At 41.2% G+C, this 21,145-nt stretch overlaps 2 protein-coding genes across 5 annotated transcripts in view; both read right to left on the reverse strand.

The window, feature by feature from the left end:
* Positions 1-385: 385 nt before the first annotated feature.
* On the reverse strand, positions 386-12,875 carry LOC118358445 (dual specificity tyrosine-phosphorylation-regulated kinase 1A-like). Of its 3 annotated transcripts, none has more exons than XM_035736406.2 (12): positions 12,097-12,875; positions 10,263-10,332; positions 8,547-8,743; positions 8,281-8,373; positions 7,951-8,139; positions 6,068-6,215; positions 5,653-5,939; positions 5,327-5,473; positions 5,061-5,201; positions 4,637-4,940; positions 4,294-4,418; positions 386-3,957 (listed from the first exon to the last, which is right to left on the reverse strand). In XM_035736406.2, the coding sequence occupies exons 2-12, from the start codon at positions 10,270-10,272 to the stop codon at positions 3,385-3,387; spliced, it is 2,214 nt and encodes a 737-aa protein (XP_035592299.2). In that variant the 5' UTR covers positions 10,273-10,332; positions 12,097-12,875; the 3' UTR covers positions 386-3,384. The 3 variants fall into 3 exon arrangements, with proteins under 3 accessions (XP_035592299.2, XP_035592218.2, XP_035592386.2); XM_035736325.2 differs by lacking the exon at positions 12,097-12,875 and adding an exon at positions 11,334-12,087; XM_035736493.2 differs by lacking the exon at positions 10,263-10,332.
* A 1,711-nt stretch (positions 12,876-14,586) lies between these two features.
* Positions 14,587-21,145, reverse strand: part of LOC118358598 (CD166 antigen homolog A-like) — a 62,309-nt gene continuing 55,750 nt past the window's right edge. For both annotated transcript variants that reach the window (XM_035736589.2, XM_035736634.2), the window contains 3 exons: positions 15,632-15,743; positions 15,372-15,522; positions 14,587-15,260 (listed from right to left, as the gene is read on the reverse strand). In XM_035736589.2, the coding sequence (XP_035592482.1) occupies positions 15,408-15,522; positions 15,632-15,743 (227 nt within the window). In that variant the 3' untranslated portion in view covers positions 14,587-15,260; positions 15,372-15,407. The remainder of the gene's footprint in view (positions 15,261-15,371; positions 15,523-15,631; positions 15,744-21,145) is intronic.

Consider the following 21,145-nt stretch of genomic DNA (forward strand, 5'->3'; position numbering starts at 1 on the left):
AAAATCAGAAAATCCACGTGATAATTTGGCGAACGATGAAGAGTTCATAAGGTCACTTCAATCACAATACATCTCATCTACACCCATTACATATAGCTTGCTGTTGTGGAGAGAATCACTCAGGCTTTCTTACAACTAGTACGATAACGTTGCCGGTTTGTTGTGCTGATCAGTATATTTTGAGTGTGAATCATAATTATAGGCTACACAAAGGAGTTATGGTGTTAAACAGTTATTATTATTGAGCAGAAAAGTATCCACTATCATGATAATTGATTTGGTATTTGTGCAGGTATAAATAGCATTGAGACAATAGACAGTGTATTCCTGGAAGAAATACATATTGGTGTGTGAAGATAAGTTGAGGAACAGAGGCTCACAACAGTTCAATTAACTTCTTTTTATATATCATACATAAGACTGTCTTAATATAATACAAAGGGCATTGTCATATACACAGCAAAGTCTTGACTAGATCTTACAATCTGTGGATACATGGACTTATCCTTTTCCCCATGCTGTTCAGTTTTATAGTGCATGTTGCATGTACAAACATTTTGATGAAAAAAAAACAACAAAAAAACAAAGGAAAAGATATTCAAATGAAATCTGAGGACTTGCGCTTCTGTAGGGTGAGGGATATGTCAACAAGTACTCAAATGTGTGAAACCCAAACATAACAGCCTTATTGAAAATGGAACCACTTTTTTTCCCACCACTTTTTTTCCCACCATGTGCTTCTCATACAACCAAAATGTAAGGTTTGTGGATGTACATGCACTTACAATATACCCTGTGAAAATTAAGGTTTGAAGATATAGCTTTCCCTGTTTGATTCAAACCCTACCTCATAGTGTTGTCCTGATGTAGTCAAGTACCTCTGACCAGAGACCATGATACACCACTGACTAAGAAAACTGAGATCTTGCCACTGAATGGTCACCAAATTGACAAACAATCATCATACCAGCAGGAGCAAGGTAGTGAGTTCTATACTTCCTTTATTAAAAAATATAAATATATACATCAATTCTATTTCAACTATTAAAAAGGGGCTGCATGTCATGACAACTGCTCTAGATCAAAGGTAATTCAGCATGATCTGAAACAGGCTCACACTTAAGAGTCACTCAAGTTTATTATTTTTAAATCTTTTTTTTTAACCTTTATTTTGGAATGTTTAGTACCAGTATGAGTGCCAGCAAAACCACTGTCAATTTCTGAATCTCAAAAATCATGAGGGGTATGAAAAATGATTGTGATTATAATTTTAACATTTAGATAAAATCAAAATATCATTACAGGTAGCTTTGCATTTGTGGTTATACCAAACATGATTTGTCCTTGTGATGGTCTCTCCCCTGAATTATGATGACAATAGAATGGTGTCCTGCGGTCAGTGTGTGTTTAACTAAGGCTGTTATGAGCAGGACTTTGTTTAGGTCTTGTTATTTTTCCAGAGATGACCAAAAAAAAAAAACACTTCAAAATCCCTGATATAAAATAAACTGAATGAACCATGTATTTTATTTACTGTCGAGTTCTATGGACATGCATGTCTGCCTAAGTTGAGCATCATCCTCAGGACATTAGCAAGAGGTCTGCTGGCACGCTTTCCATTTGAATAGGACCAGGCTCACAAGGTGCTCTGCCAAATCATTTTGAAACAATTGTCTAGACACTGCCAGGGTAATGAAACTAAAATAGTCTTGAGTTATGGCAGTAGCTAGCATGTCAACCAAATTATGTATGAAAGGCAGCGAAACCCTTAAAAATAGTATACGTGGGGGAAAATGCAGAAATAGAATGCAGTTGTCTCCATTGAACCATGAGCTTTTAATTCTGCTACTCTGGAGCCTGCAGAGTAACTACCAATGTCACTAAACATACTAAGGTTAAAAGAGACTCCACAAATTAAAGTCAACCAAATAATATGGAAACAGGTTTGGTAAAACATTGCAACCTTAACTGTTAAAATATATGGTAGCTAAGTTCAACAACGGGTTCCAGTTTTGCTAGAGCAATATATTGCTGCTGTTTTGTATTGATGTTAAAATAAGATCTTGATAAACAGAGTCAAAAGTGGTGAACTGCTACATTATTGGTCACAGACACCTAATATGCTTTAAAAACAACTGCTTTGGTATAAAAAATATCCAAAGGGAAAATAAATTATTGTAAAATTCACAGCATAATTTGAGGAGGAAAAAAGGCAGTCACTTAACTCGTTTTTCTTTTCAGTTTCCATTTAAGATGGAGAATTTGTGCAGGCGTTCAGATGAGGAACTACATGCAGATTTGGGGGGGTAAGCAAAGGGAAAAGATAGTTCTTTCCACTGTGAAATCCTTAATCTGTGAACAAGATTTGAGGAAGTAATGTTTAGGAGATTGGTGTGTACAAGAAGACCCTGTAATGTGGGGCCCCATTAATAAGAAATCTTTGTAGAGAAAGGCCTCAGAAATGATTCTTAATGACCTTTTTCTATTATGTTTATTCTCCTTAAAGAATTAAGGGCTGTCTAGAGAGAAAAAAATAGAGGAAAGCCATGTTAATTCAAATGATAATGTCCAGCTCCGTCCCATTCCAAGTCCATGAGTCGTAAGGCCAAAGGGTTATCTGAGAACCAGCCACTGACTGAACCAGTCTTCCCTGCGCGTCGCCGGATCCTTTTCTTCTCCAGAGCCAATCTCTCGTCTGTGCCAGGCCGGACCCAGCTCACCGGGCCCCTGGACTTAATGGGGGCAGCGCTCCCCTCAGAACCTCCCCACTCAACAGCTTCCACCTGCAGGGTAATTCCTCCACTGTCTGGGCCAGCGCACGCTGTAGGAACTCCACTGCTATGTGCTCCCCTCTCACAGAGTTACACAATACCAACAGACAACACGAAATATCACTGCAAACACTTTCCTCAGGTCAAGCTACATGTTTTAAAAGCAGCTCTTTTGTGACAATTCACTTTAAAAAAGGGGTAAAACAATCAACAACTGTGGAACAAAAATGTCAGAAATTCCACAGTTTTAAATAAGAGGTGTTAGCAATTCATTACTGACAGCTACCTGTAAAACTGCTTCCAACTGTATCCCCAATGCTCACCAGAAGATTTTGCCACGTAATACCAGACGGTGGTTATTTGTTACATGAATTTTGTGAAATGGCAGATGGATGTCTCAATTTTACTATGGTTATTTTGCAACATTACTATGTGTAATGATTGCAAAGGAAAAACGGAAACCACATTCTTTTAACAAAGGATCTTCTCTGTAGTAGCGGTTCAGTGATATCTCCCTTCTGACGTGAGCAGCTTTAGTTCGACACATCTGTAGTAAAAAACACCACCTTAAAAATGACGCACAGGGGGAACACATAGCCAAATGTTAGTGCAGTCACGAGCTGGCCATGGAACTCTGCTGCACACACACTCCAGTCATGGGAGACTCCTCCCGGTCCATGCCCTGCCTCATGCCCAGGTGGCCCTCTGGTAGGTAGTGAGCCGGCCCAGTGTTTGTGCCCATGGGGTACGCAGGGTGGGCGGCCATGCCCGTCTCCTGCCGGGGGTTCGAGAAGGCGCCCAACCCCATGCTCAGCCCGCCGTGATGCCCAAAGGGCAGGTGGCGGAGCTGGTAGGCCTGGTTGCCATGGTTCCCAGTGGAAGAGGAAGATGTGGAGGAAGAGGAGGCAGAGGAAGACAGGGAGGTCATGGACAGATGGCCATGCACCACCTCCATGGAGTCCTGTGTGGAGGCGCTGTGTGTGGGAGAGGTGTAATGCCGTGGCCGGGGCCTTGTGGCCATCACCTGCGCGTGGTGATGATGGGGGTGGGAGTGGGGGTGCAGGGCCTTGGGGTGCTGAGGAGGGACATGGAAGGTGGTCTCCTGGACTGGGTGGGTCTCTCCGGCCACTGGCTCTGGTCCAACACCGCCTCCCCTCACCAATGGGGGAGGGTAAGTCTTTCTTGCCTGTCAGTGGATCACAGAAACAGAAATCCAATCAATTCATCTCTCATACTGGCTCTGACTTTGCTGATAGCTACTTTGAGGAAACATATACTTAATATGACTGATGTGGTTGTCCCACCCAGCTCTTAAGATGAATGCAATAACTCAGTCACTCTGGATAAGAGCATCTGCTAAATGACTAAAATGTCAATTTCAAAAAACTTGGCAAATGCTACTTCGGAAATGTTATACCATTACATTCCCAGTGCATTTAAATAATATTGACTACATTAGGACTTACAACATGTTGTCTATTGATTAATTAGCTTCTTCAAATGAATGACAAAGACATGTCACCTGTGGACAGAGGGTGTCACCATCGATGGCTGGCAGCACTGCCCCAAAGTGCCCTCCACTGTGTAGGTGGTGATGGGTGGGGTCAGACCTTGCTCTGCCACTGGTACTTGTCCCAGATGATCCTCCTGCAAGAGAGAGAGAGACGAGGGCACAACCTCAGCCCATCACACCACATCTAAAAAATGACAACCTAGCAAAGGTTTAAAATAGTATATATTTTTAAAGCACCATCAACTGTTGGGTTTCCCACCAGTGCACTGAAAAGGCACCACTTTGAGATATGAGCCCGCAACCGCAATATTCCGAGGAGAGAAAGAGGGTCAATTGAGCCAGGGAGTGTTACCGGAGCTGGAGGAGGTGCTGGAGGTGGTTCCAGAGGACTGGGACTGCTCCAGCGCTGGGCTGGTAGACACACTGCTGCTCGTGTTGGTCCCCTCGTCTGCAGTCTTCTTGAAGAAGCTGTGCTGTAGGGCGTAGTAGGGCTGTATGCGGCTCTTGGGGTCGTAGTCCAACATCCGCAGGATCAGGTCCTTGAACTTCAAGTAGTCAGCGACGGCGTGGCCAGACTCCCCCGCCCGCCGGCCACCTGGACCCCCGGCCTCCACACCCAGGATGGAGTGGAGCTTTCGAGAGGCTGGAGGTTTATACTGCTCAGAGGAAAGACAAGAGAGAAGGAGGGGTTGTCAGGTACTTGAACTCAAATACACAACACTACCAAAAGCCACTGTTAGAACACCACATTGAGAGAGGAACTGCAGAACACTCACCCTTTTGCCATCTTTGGTCTTCTTAACGCTCCATGTGCCATCTGATAGCTTCTCAAAGAACTTCCTGGCTTTTGGGGCTAGGTCCATAATATGATTGGGGGGGATACCTAGAACTTCAACTATCTTATTCATCTGGTCCACCTGAGAATTATAGAACAGAACAAAATACTGCCATGGATTAATGTTAATGGCATGTATCAAATTAATTTACTAAGAGTTGGCTACATTTAAAAAGATCTCCAGCTAGTCAGTCAAGCCTACTGTACCTCATTGGCGCCACTGAAGAGGGGCTCTCCGGTGTGCATTTCTACCAGGATGCAGCCCAGGGACCACATGTCGATGGCCAGGTCATAGGGCATGCCCAGCAGCACCTCTGGGGAGCGGTAAAAACGACTCTGGATGTACTGGTATATCTGAGGAAAGATAAAAAGAGTAAATCACAACCCATTCTTAAACATTACAAATATCAGCATTAAACGCTTGAGAACAGAATATACATCAGAGGTATACAGAACATATGCAAGAAATTAGACTTGTGAAAGACAAGGTTAAACTCTTTTGGACCAAGACAATAAGTAGTAGATTAGAATACCCTCTGTCCCAGTTGGCAGGAGCTGCCAAAGTCCACTATCTTGATGGCGCTCCTTTTGGGGTTGCACAGCAGGATGTTCTCAGGCTTCAGGTCACAGTGGATGATGCTTAGCTCAGGCGTGGCCAGGAACAGTAGCGCAGTGCAAAGCTGCTGGGCAAACTTCCTGGTCAGGTTGAGAGAGACGCCACGGAAGTTGGTGTTCCGCAGCAGGTCATATAGGTTGTACGAGAGCATCTCAAACACCAGGCAGAGGTGGTTGCGGAACATGAAGTGACGTTTCAGGTGAACTACATGATAGGAAAAAGAGACATTCTGCCAGTCAAATTTGGCTGTTACACCAATCTCTCCTGTATGTGTAAAACATAACATTACTCCATAATGGCTTGGACAATAGACAAGCACTAGAGTGCATTACCTATGTAGTATTTCATCTCAGTGTCATGTTTGTTCATGAGCTCCAGGAGACGCACTTCAATCTGGGCTTGATTGAGAAAAGCTTTTTTGTTCTTGATGATCTTGATGGCAACCCACTCCTGCTCTGCACGGTCATACGCTTTTACAACCTACAGCAATCACAAGGAGAGAAAAAACACCAACACATGCAGTACCAGTCAAAAGTTTTAGAACACCTACTCATTCAAGGATTTTTCTTTATTTTTGCTATTTTCTACATTGTAGAATAATAGTGAAGACATCAAAACTATGAAATAACACATGGAATCATATTTGAGATTCTTCAAAGTAGCCACCCTCTGCCTTGATGACAGCTTTGCACACTCTTGGCATTCTCTCAACCAGCTTCACGAGGTAGTCACCTCGAATGCATTTCTATTAACAGGTGTGCCTTGTTAAAAGTTAATTTGTTGAATTTCTTAATGCGTTTGAGCCAATCAGTTGTGTTGTGACAGGGCAGGGTGGTATACAGGAGATTGTCTTTTACCAAATAGGGCTAAATCCATATTATGGCAAGAACAGCTCAAATTAGCAAAGAGAAACAGTCCATCATTACTTGGAAGACATGAAGGTCAGTCAATCTAGAAAATGTCAAGGAATTTGACGGTTTCTTCAAGCGCAGTCGCATAAACCATCAAGTGCTATGATGAAACTGGCGCTCATGAGGACCACCGCAGGAAAGGAAGACGCTCTGCTGCAGAGGATAAGTTCATTAGAGTTACCAGCCTCAGATTGCAGGTTAAATAAATGCTTCACAGAGTTCAAGTAACAGACATCTCAACATCAACTGTTCAGAGGAGACTGCGTGAAGCAGGCCTTCATGGTCAAATTGCTGCAAAGAAACCACCACTAAAGAAGAGACTTGCTTGGGCCAAGAAACACGAGCAATAGATATTAGATCGGTGGAAATCCGTCCTTTGGTCTGATGAGTCCAAATGAGCGATTTTTGGTTCCAACCGCCATGTCTTTGTGAGACGCAGAGTAGGTGAAGGGATGATCTCTGCATGTGTGGTTCCCACAATGAAGTATGGCGGAGGTGTGATGATGATGATTTGCTGGTAACACTGTCAGCAATGTATTTATAATTCAAGGCACACTTAACCAGTATGGCTACTACAGCATTCTGCTGTGCATTTAGTGGGACTATCATTTGTTTTTCTACAGGACAATGACCCAACACACCTCCAGGCTGTGTAAGGGCTATTTGACCAATAAGGAGAGCGATGGAGTGCTGTATCAGAAGACCTGGCCTCCACAATCACCCGACGTCAGCCCAATTGAGATGGTTTAGGATGAGTTGGACCAGAGTGAAGGAAAAGCAGCCAACAAGTGCTCAGCATAGGTGGAAACTCCTTCAAGATTGTAGGAAAAGCATTCCTCGTGAAGATGGTTGAGAGAATGCCAAGAGTGTGCAAAGCTGTCATCAAGGCAAAGGGTGGCTACTTTGAAGAATCTAAAATCTATTTTAAATTTGTTTAACCCTTTTTTGGTTACCACATGATTCCATGTGTTATTTCATAGTTTTGATGTCTTCACTATTATTCTAGGTCCTTCTGTGGCTCAGTTGGTAGAGCATGGCGCTTGTAACGCCAGGGTAGTGGGTTCGATTCCCGGGACCACCCATACGTAGAATGTATGCACACATGACTGTAAGTCGCTTTGGATAAAAGCGTCAGCTAAATGGCATATATTATATTATTATATTATACAATGTGGAAAATAGTAATAAAGAAAAACCCTTGAATGAGTAAGTCTGCCCAAACTTTTGACTGGTACTGTATTTTCTTATGTTTTAATCACACAAGTGATCACGAGAATAATGTTGAATCATTTACAAAATTATACCTGTCCAAATGACCCTTTGCCGATCAAGGAGTCAATCTCATAGCGGTCCATCCACTTTTCCCCATTCTTGACAATGTAATCGTAGTTGTCATCGTCGTAGCCATCATTGAAGACCTTCCTCTCTTTCTTGTGACTGGAGTCTTCACCCTGACCCGTTTGGTGCCGCCGCTTCTTTTTTGCATAATACACCTGAGAGTCCAGGAAAGAACCGCAATACAGACATTAGCATATGTACTTCCTGATCTAACCAACTACATTAAAAATATTAAAAAATAATATTTTTTATGTTGTGGCAACTGCAGTACATTAAACAGCAGAAACCAGTCTCACCTCATTGATCTGTTTATAGGTTTTGATAAGGTCTATGGAGAGCTTCCGCAGGGGAGCCAAAGTAGGGTCACGAAAGCACTGGGGCATGTGCCTCTGTAACAAATCACAAGAAAAGCATTAATATCTCAGACAAAAAAAAAGGTGTATGAACTTTTCTTACAATTTGCAATAAAAATGATAGGCTACTTAAAGTTCTGATTTCTACTGGGCAAGTGTGTGTTTAAAAGTGAACGACAAATTGAGAGGTTGGTGGGTTGCTTGTATACCGGATTGGCAGTGAGCTGTTGCGCCTGGTCGCTGTACGGTAGGACCGCAGCAGTTTGGTCAGTGCTTGGCTGGTGGCGGTCACTGTACTGCTGGTGCGTATGGGGCATTGGAGCAGCCATCTGAAGACCAGCAGCGTGGAAAGAAAAAGAGGGCGCAAGCCGGACGGACGAAGGTTTGCATGCTGAAGTCTCTCCTCCTGAAATAAGTCAACATTAATGCTGATTTAAAAAAATATATATATACACACACACACACACATTTTAAAAACGTATACAAACTTTCCCTGAAGTAGTGAAAAATGAAGTTGATTTTTCAGACAGATTACTCTATCAATGGCAGGTTTCCTGCAGTAACAAACTGATCAAAAATACCACATCAAGGGGTCAAGAAATGTAGGCACACAGCTTTAACCTTTACTATGTAGTATGAATCTCAATGATTCTCAATTGAAATTCCCAAATGGGATGTTGGTAAATTCTAACTAACATGTTACGGTCAGTGTAATGTCTCTCATATAATTGACATGAGTAGGAAGACATAGGCCTAACTCTTACTGTTAAATAGCGTTGTTATTCAAATTATATACAGTATGTTTGTTGTATTTAGCATCCATGAGAAGGTGCCGTCAGAACAGCGGGAGGCTATAGAATATGTACTTTTAGATCAGGAATAAAGATGCAATATTTATATAGCCTGGGTAGTTAATCAACCTTCTCTTTATGTGAAAAGAAATTAGAAAAGTATTACGTAGCTTGTTCATCTATCAGCATCTCACCAGACAACACAATTCACTAGCGTTACACAGTAACCACTATTCAGAATCCCAGCAACAGCACCTAATTAGCATAGCCTATCACCACAGAGATACAGCGTGATTTGGCAAGCCCATCAATGCACAGGCCAATCACAACGCAGTATGCAAATAGCCTACTTTTGTTGCCAGGGCAGAGCGGCTCCCATTTTCCAATGAGAAAGCAAGAAATAAACAAGAAATAAAATTGAACTTTGGCACACTTAAGAGGCCGCTTTCAGTACACTAGAGCCTGACAGCAAAATAGCAGCACAGCCTAAAACCTGCACTTCATCTGAGAGCACTAGAAACAGAGCTGACCCAGCTGTGGAGGAACAAATATATCCAGACTGATAGATTATTAGGAGAACCTTGGAAATAAAGATGTACAGTAGCTACATTCCAGGAGAATCCAGTTTAGAATTATACAATTGTAACATGCCATTTCTGACACATCATACAATAATAACACATGTATTAGGTATAACTGATCATGGGGGTGACCTCAGAATCGGACAAAAATCAAATAAGGTAGCCTAGTCTAACCCCGTTTCGCACTATAAATAGTACAGTACTATTCCTTATAAATTGTAATTTATATTACATGTGTAATATTGTACATGTAATATTATATAGGCCTTTATATAATTATCTGCGGCTGGTCACTTCACGCTTGTCCTTTGTATAACTGTTCAATAATAATGCTTGCCAGTTGTTGAAGCATCCTTCCAAGCTCACTAAATACAAAAGATTCATCTGTAAGGATGACTGGCATTTCTTTCTTCTCCACTTTCTTGGCTGACATCTTGAGGTGCACCATGGTTTATTTTAAACTTCACTCCATTTAATGTAATCCCAATTCCAAATTGTCCGAAGACTGCCTCCTCCCCACCAAAGAGAAAATATTGCAGATATTGCAGCTAACCTGGATGCATCGTCTCCTGTAAAATTTCATATCATCCTGGGAGGAGAGTCCAGCAGCAAACCACAACCCACTATGAAGAACAAAAAGAGATAAGTATCATTGACTGTGCATTTCTGGTGGGATCTACTTTCCAATAGCACAAAAACTTTGGTGGAAAAAAGAGGGAGGAAAAATACCAAAACATTGGAAAGGATGACTCTCACAATGTTTTTTTTTTTAGAAAATATATATTGTAAAATTCACATTCTGAAAATAGAAAGCTCTAATCAATCCAACAAATCACATTTTCCCAGTCAGTCTGGTTAATTTCATTGAACCAATGACTCAAAGATTGTGTTTAGCATGTTGACAATTAACCATATAAATCTAAGAAGTATAAATCTGTCTGTTTACTTTTTGCAAGAACAGTTCAGAAACATGGTTCACACCGAGACAGGTGCCATCCTAACAAGCAGGTCAAATAAAGGTTGACCATTGTTTTGGACCTAGTAAAACTAGAGATCTCCTCTCAGAATGTCTATACTCATTGTCAAAGCCATTAACTTGATATGCCTGTGATGAAGATGGCCCGAATGCCTCAACAGCAACTAACTAATAAAATAAAATATTACACTATGTATAGACAGTGAGCTGAAGTATTTTCAGTGTGGGAAGGGTTGCTAAATATGATATGGAGTATAAGCCTATATTGCAATGCAAGTGTTTTGAATACAAACTGTATACCATTTAAATTAATCAGAACAGTGCATATAAAGTAGAAATAACGCATCCAACTGTTCCACTAAGGAAAAACAAGGTAATTACTTGTAAAGCATAAACGATCATAACATTCCGTTTTCAGGACCGTCTTCTGAACAGTTCCTTTTCTGGCTATTGAGTCGAGACATGAACACAGGCCTAGTTACACTGATATACCGTTATAATACGAATTGTGTGTATGCATCTTCATATCTAACTATGTCTATCCTATGACATTTATTATTCCCTCTGTTTTGTTACATACTTGCACTTTCAAATCGGGCTGTCATCAGGTCAAAATAAGGAATTGTCAACTGTTAGCTAACTACTCACAGGTGATGGAGTATTTCTCGCCATGGTTGGAATTTGGAAAGGAAATCATCTGTTAGGTTTAGCCTTCTCAAGAGCAGAATTGTCAACGGCAAAGTCTGGCTTCGTCCACAATGACAAACACTACCTAGCTTGGTTGCTCATTAGCTAACGTTACCCTTCTAGCTTTGGTACGTTAAGGCAAGCCACCCGTTTCCTCTCGCCAGAGTGATTGCAGTGACGATGTGTTCTGCGAGCGAGCTGTATGGGCCTACTAGCAAGCTACGCGTTAGATGACCAGCTTGCTATGTGGCGAGCTTGCCAACTTATTAGCAAGCCAATAACGAAAGATATGGGGCCTGAATTGTTAACTGGCTACCTTGTTACTGTTACCTTGCCCACACCTTTCTAACAGGTTTGGCACGTTAACGACCATAGCTAGCTAACGAGAAATGCTCGCCCATAAACACTTAAACCTTAGCTAGCTATTAACTTCCGTTAGCACTCTGACGTAACGTTAGCCGCTAGCTACAACGAAATGTACAATGTTGTTAGCCCACTAGCTAGGTTTAAAACATGTTAGGTGTAGCTAGATCCAGAGCGCTAACGTTTGCTAGCAAATCTGTACTGGCTAATGTTAGCGACATTCTGATGACATCCTCCGGCCAATGCAATGGTTGCTGATCGTAAGCTAGATAGTTTATTAGTTAGCTAATTGCCACCCCGTGTAACGTTATTGCTACCTTTCTTACACAACACACATAGTCAGCTTCATATACGGGCTCACCTCTGATGGCACGATCTTCATTTAAAGTCAAATAACCTGTATGATAGGGCAACTTATCCAGTTTGAGCTTCTCCGCCCTCAATCGTCGGCTAAGTTAACGGTAGCAGTCAGTCAACTCAATTCCCGTAACGCGAAGGTGAACAGTATCCCCCACTGGCCAGCCAAGTAAAACTTCTTGACGATCAAATGCGTTCCCCACCAACAAAATGAGTTATCCACCCAACTTCGACTAGCATCAGCTGATGACTAGCGCCAGCTAGCTCGTATGCTAGCTAGCTAGTTGACAAAACGAACGTGGCTACTGCTGTTGACTAGCTAAGGTTAGCTAACAAGATTCTGTAGCTAGGAATTCAATAGCGAAATAAAAGGTTGCTACATTCAGATTGTTCCGTTTTCTTGCAAGCTCACCACGGGAAACACGGACGTAGGCTATCATAACGAATAATATTCTAAATCCCCCAAAATATGAAACAAATATCATGCCCTAAAATATACGCTTATTTTGGACAATAATTTTTATGTCAATTTTCACAAAATGGCGCGCGTCCCAAACCTGCGCAGTGAACCGGCCCGGTAGACCAAGTGCGGCTCTCCCTAAATGTATTTAAACTATGCTACATAATTTGCTTCATAATTGTCTAAATTCGATCCATTCGACGCATTGTTTTCAACACAAATGTCAATGGTATATCCAGTGATTGCATTATTCCGGCGGGAAGGGAGAACATTTGAAAATAATCCGCAAAAAAACCTTCTGACAAAATGGCGATGGCCTGAGTTGTTACTATGACAACTGTCAATCAAACTATCCAATCCGGGATGACCCAATCACGAGAATAATTCAACCATAGATTCAACGTTGCATGCTGTCATAACTTGTCAATCAATCAGTAATTCTGATGAAGAAATTGTCTCAATTTAACTATAACATTCTAAAGTAGAATAAAATCACCCAGATAGGATTTCTAAATTATTTTGAGAAAATGCATGAATAGGAATTTGCCAAATTTTTTTGGATGCATTTTTGAGGCAGTCATAAAACTGTATGTATGACTGCAAAAAGAAATTAGTAGAAAATGAAATGCAAGACATGCAGACCTAAATAAGAATTTGTTCTTAACCGTCTTGCCTAGTTAAATAAAGGTTAAATAAATAAAAAATAAAAAAAGTCAGATTGACATCATGATTCCTGAATATGAACAAGCTGTGTGATACTGTTGCATCTATAAAATACATTCCTTATCAGGACAGAATTAAATTCAGTTTTTCTTTTAGTGGCTGTTGTGCTTTACAGCAGAGACTAGAGGTATAAAGGGCACCCACATGTAGCCTATACTGTATGGCTGTCAGTTTAACAGTTCTCTAAGGTTCCATGAACTCAGTTTAGCAAAACCTAATGCTTGACAATTTACTAGTAACATTTAACATGTGATAAGATATTCACAAATCAGATCCAACTACAGAAAGTAACCCAATTTAAATATCCAAGTGGGATCTTATTTGTAACATTTTTGATCTCTCTGAATGAGGATGAAGCAAATCCATGTGCTATGTTCTTTGGCCAATGGATGGCAGCATACATCCTTTCTATGTGCAGTTCTGGATTTCTGATTATCATGTTCTTGTATGAGTCTATATTGATTTATCAGAGTCATGCTATTAGTGTTGAGGAACGCTCAACTTGTAAAATATGGATTTATGGATTATAGGGATGAATAGAGATTGATTCTCTGGGATTTTGGTGTGTATATGTACCTATTCTCAATGATGACCGAATGGTGATCATTTTTAGGATGTATTGTGAAAAGAATGACAGAGCCAACAAAACATTCTTTAACAACTTTCTTCAAAATGTAGGCTACACTTTATTTTAAACAAAAGTACAAAAACAAAAGCCAGTATTTACAATACTTGCATGGCAACATTTACCCTCTTTGGTCTTATTTCCAATTTGATGGTTTCAGATGAACTACAATGTAGGAAACAAACAGCCAGCGGACAGTATGAGATATCATGTGGTAAATCTCATAGAAATCCACAGAAGGCTTACATTATAATTATCATTGTCAAATACCTGCAAGAAAGAACTATCAATTGTTCAGTACCTTTAAAACTAAGTGGTGGAATATGTGAGAATAATTGAATATAACTAACAGAGATGCTATTTGTGTAATCTTGAACAATATAAATAGCGAAATATAACCTAAACAAATCACAATTACATCCAGATCTGATATATTTACAGGTTCATTAAATGCTCCTCATAACCCTGACCAACTGCTGGACAACTTGTCTCTTTCCACATAAAAAAATGACATGAATGCACAGAAATAAACACTATGAACACAACTGAGATAAGACATATTCTGTAATGTAGTGGTTACATTCAAATAAAACACGACCCACTGATACACAAACAAATGGTAAGAGTGTAATGGATGCCTAACAGCATGACTCAATCTCCTGATACTTTTGATGGTAAAAAAAATGTTAAAAAATAAACAGGAACCATGAAACATGTCATGAAATAATTTGTACAACAGATCCTCTACTTCCAAGGCAATGCATCTTGGTATAATGCTTAACTCATATTACCTTACAACACCCAAAGCTATGTAGCCTATACCCTTAGCCCTTTCATTAACATTTCTACAATTTATTTTCCCAATGGAGACTACAAAAATGGCTGTGTATGTGCCATTAAAAACAGACAAAATGCACTGATGATATGGAACTGAGACGTAACTGCGGTGAACACCTTCAGCTCTTCGGGATGCATTGAGAGTCAGGGAGGTATAGGCCAATGTACACATCCTTACAGAAAAGGCAACTGGTCCAGTAGTAATTCTACCAGCAATAATGTTAATTCAATCCAAGCCAAACACTCCAATTGTAATTTTTCTCAATTTGACCAAATCCCTCTTAACCAACACTTGAAACAAAAACTATTGTAGTAGGAAAGTTAATGCATTTTATCTAGAGTGTAGACAATTCAGGCTTATGTACAACACATATCTGTTCATTTAGCCAGTTTTTTTCATTCAATATTGAGAGGAAACAAAGTGTTGTGTATAAGTCCGAATCCAAATGATCTTCATCCAATTCAATGCCCCCTTTCAAATTTGAACAGAAGTGTGCAAAATCTTCTAGTTGCTGCTTCCACACTGCAGAAAAATAAAAAGTGATGATGTTACCGGCATATTTTAATCTAAAACAAAAGAAGCAAATATTCTAATATACAGTAGTAGATGTGTTTTTCAAAACAAGTTCTTTACCTTTTTTCTCTCTCATTCTTTAAACATTTATTTTCTTTACACCTCAACTTTCTGGCTGTTCTCCTCCAGCTTTTCTTCTATTTTCTCCTCCAGTTTCTTGCTCTCCTCAGTGGATCCATCCTCCTTCTCACCGGTCTTCCAGCTGCCTTGCCTTTTAACACAAATCAGTTTGTTTAACACTAATCACAGCCCTCCAATAATAACACATATTTCACCATAACATGCTATATAAGAATGGCATTTTGAATTGATGCACTTACTTGGATTTCTTCATGTACAGCCAGTACGCTAGACCCACAACAACGGTGGCCAGGAGCAGACCAACAATAACTCCTACCACCAACTTTGTCGTGTCACCCTCATCGGATGAGTCTGTAAAGGCACAAAGAGAGAGGATAAATCAGAAACTAGGAGAGAGAACATTCTGCAAATGAAGAGACTGCAAAAAATACATTTCCGTACATGTATGCATAAACAGGGTTGGGTAGGCTACTTTCTGAATGTAATCCTTTATTTCAATTTCTTTTAAGTATTTAGTAATTTGTATTTTACCGGTCTGAACTATTTCATCCAATGTATTTGGTAACAATATACTTTCTGGGCATGTAATTGTTTTCCAAAAATAAATAAAATACTTTCTATACCATTTTTTTAAAATAGCGGTCCACAATGCTGTGTCCCCCTTTCACCCTACATTGGTATCAGAAGTCTGCTAGAACAATGGTGTGACAAGAGTGTCTGATAAATTACCAAAATGTAAATGTAAAATGAACACTTGCAAAATATTTATATTTGGTCATTTAGCAGACACTCTTATCACAATACCTATGTAAGAATGCTATTCATTGACTACAGCTCAGCATTCAACACTATAGTACCCTCCAAGCTCATCATAAAGCTGGAGGCCCTGGGTCTCAACCCCGCCCTGTGCAATTGGGTCCTGGACTTTCTGACCAGCCACCCCAGGTGGTTAAGGTAGGAAACAACATCTCCACTTCGCTGACCCTCAACACTGGGGTCCCACAATGGTGTGTGCTCAGCCCCCTCTAGTACTCCCTGTTCACCCAACGACTGTGTAGGCCATGCACGCCTCCAACTCAATCATCAAGTTTGCAGACGACACAACAGTAGTGGCTTGATTACCAACAACAACAAGACAGTCTACAGGTAGGAGGTGAGGGCACTCGGGAGTGTGGTGTCAGGAAAACAACCTCTCATTCAACGTCAACAAAACAAAGGAGATGATCATGGTCTTCAGGAAACAGCAGAGGGAGCACCCTATCTACATGGAAGGGACAGCAGCGGAGAAGGTGTAAAGTTAAGTTCCTTGGCGTACATATCACAGACAAACTGAAATGGTCCACCCACACAGACAGTAGGAGGCTGAAGTAACTTGGCTTGTCACCCAAAACTCTGACAAACATTTACAGATAAACAATCGAGCGCATCCTGTCGGGCTTGTATCACAGCCTGGTACAGCAACTGCACCACCTTCAACCACAAGGCTCTCCAGAGGGTGGTGCGGTCTGCACAACGCATCACCGGGGGCAAACTACCTGCCTTCCGTGACACCTACAGCACCCAATGTCAAAGGAAGGCCAAAAAGATCAAGGACAACAACCACCCGAGTCACTGCCTGTTCACACCACTAACATCCAGAAGGCGAGGTCTGTACAGGTGCATCAAAGCTGGGACCAAATGACTGAAAAACAGCTTCTATCTCAAGGTCTGCTAAACAGCAATCACTAACTCAAGAGTGGCTGCTGCCTACACTGAGACCCAATCACTGGCCAATTTAATAAATAGATCACTAGTCACTTTAAACAATGCCACTTTAATAATGTTTACATATCTTACATTACTCTTATCATATGTGTCACGCCTTGGTCTTAGTATTTTGTGTTTTTTAAATTTGTTTGGTCAGGCCAGGGTGTGACATGGGTTATTGTGGTGTGTTTTTGTCTTAGGGGTTTGTGGGGTGTCTACGTAGTCTATGGCTGCCTGAGGCGGTTCTCAATCAGAGTCAGGTGATTATCGTTGTCTCTGATTGGGAACCATATTTAGGCAGCCATATTCTGTGAGTGTTTGGGTGGGTGATTGTTCCTGTCTTTGTGTTTGCACCAGATAGGGCAGTTTCGGTTTTTCACTTTTCATTTATTTTGTAGTTTCCGCTTGTATTGTTTTTCCTTCATTAAAAATTGTATCATGAATCATCACGCTGCATTTTGGTCCGATCCTTGTTCTAACTCTTCGTCAGAGGAGGAGATAGAAGAGAGCCGTTACAATATGTACTGTATTTTATACCATCTATTGCACCTTGCCTATGCCACTTGGCCATCGCTCATCCATAATCCATAATTTATATGTACATTCGTGGCCAAAAGTTTTGAGAATGACACAAATATTAATTTCCACAATGTTTGCTGATTCAGTGTCTTTAAATATTTTTGTCAGATGTTACAAGCATTTCATAAGGCTTTTATTGGCAATTACAGGATTGAGGATTGACCACAAGTTCTCAATGGGATTAAGGTCTGGGGAGTTTACTGGCCATGGACCCACAATATCAGTGTTTTGTTCCCTGAGCCACACAGTTATCACTTTTGCCTTATGCCAAGGTGCCCCATCATGCTGGAAAAGGCATTGTTCGTCACCAAACTGTTCCTGTTGCTCTTGGAGGATGTGTTGGTACCATTCTTTATTCATGGCTGTGTTCTTATGCAAAATTGTGAGTGAGCCCACTCCCTTGGCTGAGAAGCAACCTCACACATGAATGGTCTCAGGATGCTTTACTGTTGGTGTGACACAGGACTGATGGTGGCGCTCACCTTGTCTTGTTCAGACAAGCTTTTTTCTGGATGCCCCAAACTATCGGATAGGGGATTCATCAGAGAACATGACTTTACCCCAGTCCTCAGCAGTCCAATCCCTGTACCTTTTGCAGAATATCAGTCTGTCCCTGATGCTTTTCCTGGAGAGAAGTGGCTTCTTTGCTGCCCTTCTTGACACCAGGCCATCCTCCAAAAGTCTTTGCCTCACTGTGCGTGCAGATGCACTCACACCTGCCTGCTGTCATTCCTGAGCAAGCTCTGTACTGGTGGTGCCCCGATCACACAGCTGAATCAACTTTAGGAGATGGTCCTGGTGCTTGCTGGACTTTCTTGGGGGCCCTGAAGCCTTCTTCACAACAATTGAACCGCTCCCCTTGAAGTTCTTGATGATCTGATAAATGGTTGATTTAGGTGCAATCTTACAGGCAGCAAAATCATTGCCTGTGAAGCCCTTTTTGTGCAAAGCAATGATGATGGCATGTGTTTCCTTGCAGGTAACAAAGGTTGACAGAGGAAGAACAATGATTCCAAGCACCATCCTCCTTTTGAAGCTTCCAGTCTGTTAAATCAAACTCAATCAGCATGACCGAGTGATCTCCAGCCTTGTCCTCGTCAACACTCACACTTGTGTTAACGAGAGAATCACTGACATGATGTCAGCTGGTCCTTTTGTGGCAGGGCTGAAATGCAGTGGAAATGTTTTTAGGGGGATTCAGTTCATTTGCATGGCAAAGAGGGACTTTGCAATTAATTGCAATTCATCTGATCACTCTTCATACCATTCTGGAGTATATGCAAATTGCCATCATACAAACTGAGGCAGCAGACTTTGTGAAAATTAATATTTGTGTCATTCTCAAAAGCTTTGGCCACAACTGTAGAAGCACAAGCATTTCGCTACACTCACATTAACATCTGCTAACCATGTGTATGTGACCAATATAATTTGATTTGATTGTGCCAGCAGACTTCTGATATCCACAGTGATTTACAGTCAATGCATTCAACTAAGGTTGATAAACAACAACAACATCTCACAGTAATGGCAAGTAAAATGCTCAGGTGGAACAAACTTAACTTGAGTCCCATGGTCACACTGGTGCATTTTGGACTTGTAACCCCTTTTAAACATTGCGTGTTTGAGCTCCAGACTACTGCTGCATTAGATTCTTCTATTTATTTTTCATCCGCTGATACTATCCATTAGTGTGTGTAATTAACAGGGGCTGTGCTAGAGTGGTGATTATGAGACAAGGGCGGATCCCAGAAGTGGTTCATCTCACAAAAACATCTGTAAAGTCAGAACGGTTTGAGCTACAAACTATTATGATCTATCTATACAGACCACAGGAGAATGGTGGCACCTTCATTGGGGAGGACAGGCTTGTGGTAATGGCTGGAGTGGAATGGGTGGAATGGTATCAAATACATCAAGCACATGGTTTATATGTGCTTGATGCCGTTCCATTAGCTCCGATCCAGTCCTTATTATGAGCTGTCCTCCCGCTCAGCAGCCTCCACTGGCTGAGACTCTCACTAACACGTTTTGCTCTATGACGCTCACAAGCCATTGTTTTGTGTTCTACCTGTAGCCATGGTTGTCCTGAAAAGAAAATGGTAAAACACTTCAATGTGAGGATAAATATGAGGGCAGTGCAAGCAGGTTAATGAAAGCAGCGAAATTCAGCTTTTTCACTGTGGGAGTCCTAGGACCAATGGAGTTAAACGTGCCTTTTTTCAAGTCTGAACGAAATGTATGTAATGTATGTTTTCAAAAATGTCCTTTCTAAATGTAATCATCTACATTTTTGACAAACACTGTTATCCAGAGTGATGTACAATAGTCAGTACATAGATTTTTATATTTTTCATACTGGGCCCCCATGGGAATTGAACCAACAACCCTTGTAAACACAAGTGCCATGCTCTACCAACTGAGCCACACAGGACCATATAGGTTTTCCAAAGTATCTGTAATCTGATTACAATTATAGTTTCTTTTTTCTGTAATCAGATTACATGTAACTGTTAAAAGTTACTGCCTGGGCCTCCTGGGTGACGCAGTGGTCTCGGGCACTGCATCGCAGTGCTAGGTGTGCCACCAGAGACTCTGGGTTCACGCCCGGGCTCTGTTGCAGCCAGCCGCAACCGGGAGACCCATGGGGCGGCGCACAATTTTTCCAGCGTCGTCCAGGTTAGGGGAGGGTTTGGCCGGCAGGGATGTTCTTGTCCCATCACGCACTAGTGACTCCTGTGGCGGACCAGGTGCAGTGCATGCTGACACGGTCGCCAGGTTTATGGTGTTTTTCTCCGACACATTGGTGCGGCTGACTTCCGGGTTAAGTGGGCATTATGACAAGAAGCAGTGCGGTTTGGTTTCGGAGTACGCACGGCTCTCGAACTTCACCTCCCCTGAGTCTGTATGGGAGTTGCAGCGATGGGACAAGACTGTAACTACCAATTGGATACCATGAAATTGGGGTGAGAGGTTAAAAAAACCAAACTAAATGTGAATTAATACATATGGATGAATGAATAAGGTATATACAAACATGCCACAAAATTAGATGGTTGTTATACAATTTGTAACCTTCTGTATTATGATTTAAATAAATGTATCACTGACTACATACGAACAGTATGCAAACCCAGTTTACCCCATGTGTGAAAATGTGATCTGTTCCTTGTGAACGGGTAATAAATACAATTTTGGCAAATGAAAGGATAGATAACATTGAGAGATTTTGTCAGGATGCTGGTGGCTCCACTCCTTCTGATCCTCAGAATTTGTATGTTTATCTTAACAAATATTTCCAACATCCCCAGCACCACATCTTGTTGTTGAACAGATTTCAGCAGTGGGAAATTTCTGGATGCTGTTAATCTGATAGGGTATAATACACAATAGCAGATTCCACTTTCTCTGGGAATCCTATATATTTT

Source organism: Oncorhynchus keta, chromosome 1, assembly GCF_023373465.1.
Source record: "Oncorhynchus keta strain PuntledgeMale-10-30-2019 chromosome 1, Oket_V2, whole genome shotgun sequence".
Taxonomy (NCBI): domain Eukaryota; kingdom Metazoa; phylum Chordata; class Actinopteri; order Salmoniformes; family Salmonidae; genus Oncorhynchus; species Oncorhynchus keta.